Raw genomic sequence first — 10,401 nt, forward strand, 5'->3', positions numbered from 1 at the left:
CGTTAAATATTTTAACGCAATTAATTCAAAAAATGTATTACCGCCGTTAAGGCGATAATTTTGACAGCATTATATTAATTAGATGTACACTTTACGAATATAATGTTTTTTTATGGACAACTTTACCATTCAACCTCGTCCAACTGATCTTGCTGCTTTCACTCCTCGGCTCTTGCAGTTCAGGCATTTATCAAACCTGGCAACTCCAGGTTTCCTGGCAGCTGTCAATCAAAGTCCAGTGGCTCCACCCTAACCTGTCAGAAACTTTTCACGTGTGCGCAGACAGACTCCGCGAGCGAGTGAGGCTGACACTCACGCAAGCGAGCAAGAGGGCTGTCACATAGCCGCTCGCGGGGGTTTAATCTGCGCGCAAGGGTCATTTTATGCGCGTTTAAAAGCACATTTTCCGCTCGTGAGTAGCTTGTTTTGCGCGCTAGAATATTGACCCAAATCTGACTCCATATCAATCCTTCTGCATCCTCAGCACCCACGTAGGGACATCAAATGATGTGATTGACAGAAGTTCATGGTGCTCTTTAACGCTTCAGATATATATTTATGTTTGATGTCAAAAAGAGCCCTCAAATAAATAAGTCATTATAAGCATTATAAGTCTTATTTGTCATGAATAACAAACTGTACTAATCGGGCAAAGGGCCCACAGTTTATTTTGAACCAAAAGACCATTAAGCTGTAAAAGCACACACTGGCTCTACTTCACTCAACTTGCCTCACAAAATCTAATTTACCAATTTGGATTGTACCCACTCTTGTGTAAACGAGAGAGATGCTGAATCCTTTCATTGGCAACCAAATGGATGAAGTGGTGTGGTGTTCGTTTAGTTTTGCCAACCACTATTTGAATAAAAATACTGTTAAATCTCAGAGATATGAAAAAAAGAAGATTCAGTCACTATTGATGATTTTGTAGGATATCCAATGACGCGCTACTTAATATTTTCTCTGATCAATCAGCAGGTTACAGGGTTGCCACCATTTAGTTGCACTTGTAAAGTCTGCTGAGGTGCTATGAAAAAAAGGTACCAGGTAATCTTAAGTGGAAAAACCAAAATTGCAAGTCAAGTCGAATCCCACTATTATTGGCTAAAAATGTACCTTGTTATTATGGTCGTGGGCAGACTCTGTGTCTTGTTGTTTGCCTGGTGGGGTAGAGGAGCTTCTGGGGGGGAGGACAGGAGGAGATGAGGACACTGGTCCGTGTGCAGATTGATTGGCCTTCCAATCCTTGTCAGGGCTCCTTTGTCCTCTGTCTTCACCTTGTAAGGCTATTGGTGAACATTCTCTTGGCGTTTGGTTAGTTTTGGACTTTCCTCGATCTGATAGGTCCAGAGGCCCATCGCATGCCCCTCTTAGCTCTGCAAAGACCCTTTCAGTCTTAGATGGCAGGATTTGCTTCTTTTCCGGGGGCATAGTTTGACTGTTCACAATATCTGACATACTTCTCAACCGGACCACCACAGTGGGCTCATTGGCCAGGGGTTGAGGGGTGCTGTGCCTGGTCAGGCTGAACCCCTGTCTTCTAGGGCTGGCATGATGGCTGGTGGGGATCAGGTTGGGATAGCGTGGTGGGTTTGGTCTCTGAGAAGGTTGCACCACCAGGCTGGTCCCCGGAGCAGGCGGGCTGACCCAATCAGAGGACTCAGAGAGGTGCCAGGGGAGAGTGGCAGGGCAGGTCTGGATTGGCTGAGGACGGCAGGGGACGGGAGCATGGAGCACATGTCTGCTGGGTCTCCCTTCTCCGCCAGTTAACGTAGGAAAGTTCTTAAGAAGCAGAGCTTGAGGAGGGAGGGAGGGTCGCTGGTCCAGACCTTCTACACTCTGAGATCTGAGAACAGAGGCCAGGCAGACAGGGGGGAGAGTCACATGTCAGAGCAGGTCATCAGACCACAGGGTTGGGCAGCTGCATTACATACTAACTGCACTGAACAAACTGAAACGTTGACTTTAATTAAATGTATTATGCCAACATATTTCAAATAACTGTATTAGGTTAGTTAAAATAAATAACATGAAGTTTAAATAAAGATGAATTAGGTTAATTTTAAAAGAATTTCTTTCAACTAACCTAATACAGTTGTGTGAAATGTGTTGACATAATACATTTAGTTAAACTCAACGTTTCAGTTTGTTCTGTGTGTTATATGCAAGCCCCGGAGGGTTATTTTTAAATCAGTAACCTAATCTGAGTATCAAAATATAAAAGTAATGTATCCTGATTACTTTCTGATTATCTTAATATCAAATGTGATGCAAATAAAACAAGAGAAAATAACAATAAGATGTTTTTTACTTAAGTGTAACAATGTAAACCTAGAGAAGTAGAAACCAAGATATATTATATCAAAATGCAGTAACAGTCATAGTTCACAAATGCTGCTTGAATTTAATACATTAGTCAAAAGCAAAATGTATTGTGTAACTGTTTAATAAACCAGGTGTCCACCTACTGCATTAAAAATAAAAGTATTTAAAATAAAGAATTAAAGTACCCTAAATATAAACCTTAAAAAAAATTCATTCAGTATGCTCTCCTATAATATATCCATCTTTATTTAAAAATGTATTGTAACACTGTTATCCTCATAGTAATCTCAATTTGTTTGTAAATGTAACATAATTCATATTTTTGATAAGCAATTGTAATCAAATACAGTTACCTACTTTCGTATCCTGATTACGTAATCTCGTTACATGTAATCTGTTACTCCCCAAATCAGATTATATGATTACTTTTTTCAGAAGTAGGGAAAACTTCAAATCTCTATTGGGAGTGCTGACTTTTGTTCTTCTTTCCATTTTTTTCTCGATCTTTTCTCAGTTGTCTTTGGATAAATATTGCACACCCAATCACAGATGTGTTCCATTTTACCCTATTACAGCATATTGTACTATTTCCTACGTGGCTATGTCTCACCTCCGCTCTCCAGCACGGGGTATGCTAGGTTCTGTTTTCCAGGAAAGAGGCTTATATGAATCCTGTTAGAATTATGGAAAGAGAAAACAAAATGTGTGGCTATTCAGTATCACATTCATAAAGGTAATAATTTCATATTTTCACATCATGCAAAATATGAATCTATTCAGGAAGAAAATTACCAGTAAAAAAAAGCGACATAACTAGCCTGGCTCCATGCAAAGGAAATGGAATAATCTACACGCTTCTCGAGGATTGACAATAAGGAAATGTTAATGATTGAGCGTTAAACCTGCAGTTAGGTTAATGTTTCTGTTTGGGTTTTTTTACACTGAAAAAAGTGAAACGTTGACCTTAATTTGTTATTATGTCAACAGATTTCCCCTAACTGTATTAGGTTAGTTGAAAGCAATTATATTAAGTTTAAATAAAACAATATTAGATTCAACTTAATTGTATTGCTTTCAACTAACCTAATACAGTTATGTGAAATGTGATGACGCAATACATTTAATTAGTCAACGTTTCACTTTTTTCAGTGTACTTTTGGACAAAGTGAGGTTAGCTGTTTTCCCTTTCTTTTAAAACTCTTAACTCTTATGAGAGTGATTTAGAAACTTACATAGTGGTTTCTGTTGATCCATCTCAGTTGACTGTGTTGAGCTTCTGTGTGATCACAAACATAATCTAATGTAAAATTGTGAGCATGATAATCAATGAATACACAAGAACACAGCTCTTCCTCATTCTCACCTTCACTTCTCTGGTCTGCCTCAGTTTTTACCACAACATCGCCATCTTCTGGCTTTTTACCGGCCCTGCTGGTTGCCGTGCGGATGAGGGCCACGGGGCCCGAGGGGGAGGAGAGGTCGGGGGGGCTCTGTGCTTTGACCTCTGTGCTGCTGTCACTCTGGCCTCTGCTGCACACACAGGGTTATGTTTTATTACAGCAGGGGGGCTTTGTGGGAGGGGGTCTTCAGGCAGACCACCCTCCATTGTCAGATACTGGTCAAACAGCAAACATGTGTTCACATATATACAGAGGTGGAAGAAGTACTCAGATTATTTACTTAAGTGAAAGTAGCATTTCTACAGTGTAAAAGTGCTCGGCTTAAGTAAATGTCCTGCATTCAAAATATATTTAAAGTATCAAAAGTAAAAGTACTCAATATGCAGAATGACCATTTAAGCGCCATATATTTTGTATTTGTTGTATCAGTTATTTGTGCAGGCTGTGGAGGCTATGTATCTGTTCATCACTTCAGTTGCACTTGATAAAATTGGATTTATTTGAATTACTTTATATAATAATGTGTTGCCTAACCTATAATAATTTACGATCATGAATTATTTGATTTATATAATTGTATTCATAGTTTACAAATCTGCAGAGTAGCTAGTAACTTAATATGTTAAATAAATGTAGTGGAGTAAAAAGTACAACAGTGGCCTACAATATGTAGTTGAGTAAAAATATGAAGTAGCATAATGTGAAAATGTACAAGAGTTTGAGTAATGATGATATACTAACTCGAGTGCTGCTCGTAAACTCCGGAGCTCCTCTCGCAGCCTATTGTTCTCTTTTTTCTGGTTGTTCATTTCTCCCGCTACAAGTCAGACAACAAGCCATGATCAGAGCTTTGGACAACAACGTTTTCTTTTAAAATGTATTATTAGGTGAAAGAAAAAACATGGATAGAGTTTGAAAGAGACTTGTTCTTAATGGAAAAGGAAAAGAAGTATGACAGCGTTTTCGGGCAGATTCAAATGAAATCACAGAGCAGGTGGAGGGGGGGTAATATAAATAAAAAATATATATTTCAGAGATTAAAATAATTAAATGTTAAAAATTAACAATGATGAACATGTAAATATAAAAATGTTCCCCATGTACATCAAAACTATAGGTCATTGTTGATGCTGACCCATCTATCTTTGGCCGTACTATAATAAGGCAAAACTATAAAAAAATTAAATAAAGCATAATAATAATAACAGTAAACATCTTACCAAAATACCCATTCTCTAGGATAATAACGTGTCCAATTTGCAAAGAAAGAATCTGAAATACTAAGATGAAAATGTACCATACAATCCTTATATGCCGTCTTAAAGAGAGATAAGAAATATATCAAATGAAAAAGTTTTAATGCTGATTCAGTCTGACGTGACAGAGTATGATGAAGGTGACAGATGGGAATGGATGATCAGGGATTTGAAAGGCAAGTAGAATACCCAGCAGGGAGAGGTTGTGCAGGCTCTGGATCTGAGACGCTTCAAACTCCTGCTGTCTTCTCTTAGCCACTTCCTGAGTCACCGTGCACCTGTCACACAGACCCGCCCTCAGCCTGAAACACACATCAGATAATCCATAACACACATCCTATTTTTACATTCACATACATCACACACAGGCCACAGTGAGACCACAACACTTTGAATTCAGTCAACTAAATTGAATTTATAAGCATTCAATTGCACCATTTCCTAATTCAATACACCTTGTGGTCGATAATGTTAGCAAACATTAAACAGATTATATTGTGTTAATGGCATTCATGTTAGCTGACTTTTTTCCACTTGTGCTACTATTAACCTATAGTGTTTATATGACCATTATATCATTTTGCCAAAGTGTTTGTAATACATTTTTGATTCAACCATTATTTAACCAGTAATACATTGGGATTAAAAACCTATTTTTCAGAGTGTGCTGGCCAAGACAAGCAACAAAAAAGTACCCAGCGTGTGTAGGCATCACAAAGACACATGAACAAAATGTCCTAAATGGAACTATCAATTATAATTTCTAGAACCACAGTGGCATCCGTACCTGTTCTCCAGGGTCTTGATGTTCTCTGTGAGGAGTCTTTGCTGTTCTTTCATCTGCTGGTTTTTGGTGAACAGATCTTCCATTCGCTTTGTATCACTGTTTACATGCAAACACACATAGAAACAAACATACACGCACTCACTGTCAGATACGCATCAAACAAGAATAAGGCTGCTGTCTGAATGTTATGAGATCACACAGCGTGTCTGATTTATATGTTCAGTGAGAAAGCATTATTGTGATAACAGACAAATCAGTTAGTAGAATCAGAAAACAATCCCTGTGCCTTTAAAATATCACATGCTGTTCTTAACATGTAAATACACCCTCTACTTATGTTCATGTAAAGTTATCCATTACATTGATTATGTAATACTTATTGCAGCACTCTTCGCACTAATGTGTTGTTAGCTGCAGGTTACAGAAACAGGGTGACTTACATATAAACATAGTATTTGTTGTTCATTGTTGCTTTTATATTTTTTTCATTTATGCCTCTATCTACCTACAGTACTGTATGTACAAAGTAAAAAAAAAATAGTTCTAGGTTTATTTTTACCTACTGGTATTTTATCCTTGTGTAGTTTTGTTCTTGTTTTAGCTGTGCTTCTATCTCTATTTCTAATGGAACTGTACGTTAATTGAGAGCAACATAAACCCGAGTCAAATGAATTGTATCAGAACACAGACATATACAACATCACTGATTCACCTATGAGCATTTAAAATACAACAAACTGAATAATTCTGCACTAATGGTCAGTGCTGTATTAATGTATTATTGGATTTTAATTATAATTACACATCAACATGTAAGCTCTACTTCTGCTAAACTGAAGCATACTGTCATCTGGAATGGAATGACATCAATGCAGTAAAAGGAGTTGATCTGACTTTAAGTTACAGGTAAGGCACAACCTGTAAAGCACAGTACGTCTGACGAGTTATACCAGCTGACATTCTAATGAATCAGCTATTGAGCCACAATAGGTGGACCAGTGTTTGATAGAGATGAGATGATTCACTATAAGATGTAAAGACATTCTTGAATAGAGTGGTGCAAGAACAAGTCGTTAAACCTTGGTATGAGTTAGCATTTGACCACTTAAGCTACCTCATCTCTGAGTACTTCTACCACGTCTGCCAAATATGTTGTTATATTCCAAAAAGCAATGGAGAAATCCCATTGCTTTTTGTGGAGGGAGCCCTTGCTAGACATCATCACTGTAACTTTCTATTGTAGCAATGATCTAAAATAAGACGACCTCTCTACCAGGATGATTTTCCACTGGTTTTAAAAAGAAACAAAAGTGTTGTGACTCAGACTGAATAACTTGTTGCAACATGAGCTTCCTCACAAGCTCTCCGTGACACACGGACACACACGGGGCCAGGTGCAGGAGCAGCCCGGTCCACACACTGCTGGCTCTACGGCTAAACTTGAATATCTTGAAAGCGTTGTCTAAACATGACCATTGTAAAACCTCAGGGGGTGAGAGATCCACCCACCAGCCTTTCTTATTGGACAGTTCTTGGATTTTCATCTGCCACCCTGAAAGTCAAACACACATGGTTTTAACCCTTGACACAGGATACTCTGCACATTACAGCTGCTTTACAACTTTTGATTGCTTCTGGTTTCCCGTTTTACACTCACCTTCAACTTGCCGCTCGTGGACCTCCCTCAGTTTCAGGAGCAGGCTGTTGAAGCACTCCATTGTTACCTCTTCTGTTTTCAGTCTGATTGCACAACAGAAGAGAGACAGAAAATATTTTGTCAACGTTTTGGATTGATTGAATGAAGCTGAAAGCGATGATAATGCATTATAAACAGACTTAAGTAACATTACAATCTGCGTATAGTACTGCATAATCACACAGTACTCCTGAGTTCTCCTAGATATTGTAGAAGGCACAAGTGGACAGAATTAAAAGAGCTCCAGTTGGCCTTCAACTAGGAAATAAACTTGGAATGATTGATAGAAATATGACCTTTTTGATTGTTACAAGTACAGTGAAAAAATGAAACGTTGACTTTAAATAATTGTATTATGTCAACAGATCTCACATCACTGTATTAGGTTAGTTGAAAGCAATAATATTAAGTTGAACCTAATATGTTATTTAAACGTAAACTTATTGCTTTCAACTTACCTAATACAGTTATGTGTTATTAGTTGACCTAATACATTTAATTAAAGTCAACGTTTCAGTTCTTTCAGTGTATGAATGTAAAGAAGGTGGCATCAGATCTGGGTCATCATTTATTTGCTCAATCTGTTTGCATTGCACTTTGTTTTATTTACTTTTATAAACACCAACTAATACCACCTTAGCAAAGCCTTGTGATATTTATTGCAATTTATTAATGTTTGGCTTTTAAATTATTTTATACGCAGATTGATAATGCGCATAAAACCCTACAGATAGCCAATGAAATATCCTTTAGGGTGTATTAGACTTGAAAGTACACAATTGTATGACCATTCACTTTTTCATTCATTTTCTTTCTCCCCTGCACTAAAATAAGATAAATCTACTAATGTGTGAAGATAGTGAGACATTCAAGGTTGTTGGCCGTTGTGGCCTGGGGACTGTGTTGTGTTCAGGGTGTACGTCACACACTGCTGCTGCATAAAAGCTGCTACACGAATGTGGCGGCAAATGTTGTTGTTATATCAAGGATGATAGGAACCCGATAGACTGGTTCTGCGAAGGGTTGTGTTTCAAGTATCCAAAACCCCAGCTCTTATACATTGTGTATATGAATGCAGATTAGTACAGCACATGGTGTCGATTTGTGTCACTGATTACAAATAAGATATTTTGTTGATTTTAAGTCTCAATGCAAGCAGGTGACTTAAAGTGTCACTTTCAGCTTGCTCATTATTTCACATGATCACTAAAAGCACATTCATTGAACACTATTGAGCATTTTGATCAGCGCGGATCAGACGCTCTCAACGTGTCGGGATATGTCAGGAAAAGGGTGTCAGTCGAGCAAGAAAAGACCTGTCTGCCTCCATGTGCCCGCTCTGCTGTCTCCAGATCAGTATTCTCACGCACACAGGTTGCCAATATGTCTTACCTACTTGTGAACTAGCATTGAATTCCCAGAATCTTTAAATCTGTTATGTCTGATGCTACTCTATGACACTCCTCCCACTATTAGCATTATCACATAAGGTGGAAGTATGCAGCCTTGGATGCTCTACACCTACTGTGTAGAAATATATGCATATGTGTGTAGTTGTCAACCTGGCTGCTTATCTCACCACTGGAGCTTCAGCAGAATCAGAATCATGTCAGAATCAGAACACCTCCCATCTGCTGCTGCTCTGCTGTCTGACAGAAACCAAACTTGAGAAGATGTTCAGCTGCTGAAATGTATTCACTGCAGTCACCCTTTATCGACTGATTCTGTTTGAATCAAGTAAAAAAACCTCTTTGGGAGCTGCTGTTGGAGCTGCTTTGCTTCCAAACCTCCCATTGTCCAACTGTCTGAGTATTAGTTTTGCAAGAGTATGGCTTTAAAGCAAATAACAATACATGATAAATGACAGAACTCCCCCCCCCAACCACACGCACGCACGCACTCACACACACACACACACACACACACACACACACACACACACACACACACACACACACACACACACACACACACACACACACACACACACACACACACACACACACACACACACACACACACACACAAAGGTGCAAAGCCTGCTACATTGAAATCAGAAGTTAGAAAGACAGAGTTATTTACTTAATTAAAAAAAGAAGGAAAATAAAAGAATAACCTAAATACTTATCATAAGGCATGATGGCGCACACACACACACACACACACACACACACACACACACACACACACACACACACTCATATGACTCCAGAGCAGATTTATTTTTGCACATTATATTCACTTAAGTAAAGGACTTACAAGCAACTATAAATAAAATCAACTATGAGTTGTGGTTGTATGCCAGCTCTGTCCTTGCCAGTCCTCCAGCCTGCTGCACATACCTGCCCCCCCCCGCTCCCTGTCAGGTAATGTATTCCGGCCCTCAGGCAACAACTTCAGCTCATTCAGATGGAAACTCACCTCTGATATCGGAGGCCGTCTCCTGCCCTTCACTCGCCCGGTGCTAGAGATGATCTGAGTGATACAGAGACAGAGCGATAGTGAGGAGAAGAGAGGAGAACAAGGCGAGAGAGAACGCCCCACACCCTCCCCTCTCTCCACCCCAAAAAACCGGTTGAAGCTGTTGTCCCCTTAAGTAACGCAAACACTGAGGCCCGGGCAAGTTGGCCCTTGATTTTCCTGTTCTACTGAAATCCCACATAACTGGCTAAACTGGTCCCATAAAGCCCTGTGGGGATAGAGAGAAAAACTGACTGGCAAACACAAAGCAGCAGAGCAGAAGCCTGGCACGTGGAAATCAGAAGTTAGAGTTATGTATTTCATTCAAAAGAAGGAAAGAAAATAATAACTCAAGTAACCACGTAGATTTGTTCCATGTTTGCTACTTTGTACTTCTACTCCACTACAGTTCAGAGTTAATTTGTCTACTTTTACTCTACATTTATTTAATACCTTTAACTAAAGGTAAAATAACTA

General features: G+C 38.9%; 1 protein-coding gene across 1 annotated transcript; it reads right to left on the bottom strand.

Moving 5' to 3' along the window:
• Nucleotides 1-1,116: 1,116 nt before the first annotated feature.
• Nucleotides 1,117-9,971, bottom strand: rbbp8l (retinoblastoma binding protein 8-like; the record flags this gene model as incomplete). Its single annotated transcript, XM_010786563.1, has 10 exons — nt 9,886-9,971; nt 7,426-7,508; nt 7,278-7,320; nt 5,769-5,864; nt 5,171-5,283; nt 4,467-4,542; nt 3,689-3,855; nt 3,558-3,601; nt 2,936-2,997; nt 1,117-1,846 (listed from the first exon to the last, which is right to left on the bottom strand). Coding segments are annotated over exons 2-10 (1,392 nt in total), but the record flags the coding sequence as incomplete, so codon positions are not given.
• Between the last annotated feature and the right edge of the window lie 430 nt (nt 9,972-10,401).

This window comes from Notothenia coriiceps, unplaced genomic scaffold (assembly GCF_000735185.1).
Source record: "Notothenia coriiceps isolate Sejong01 unplaced genomic scaffold, NC01 NC01_scaffold00029289, whole genome shotgun sequence".
NCBI classification, from domain to species: Eukaryota; Metazoa; Chordata; class Actinopteri; order Perciformes; family Nototheniidae; genus Notothenia; species Notothenia coriiceps.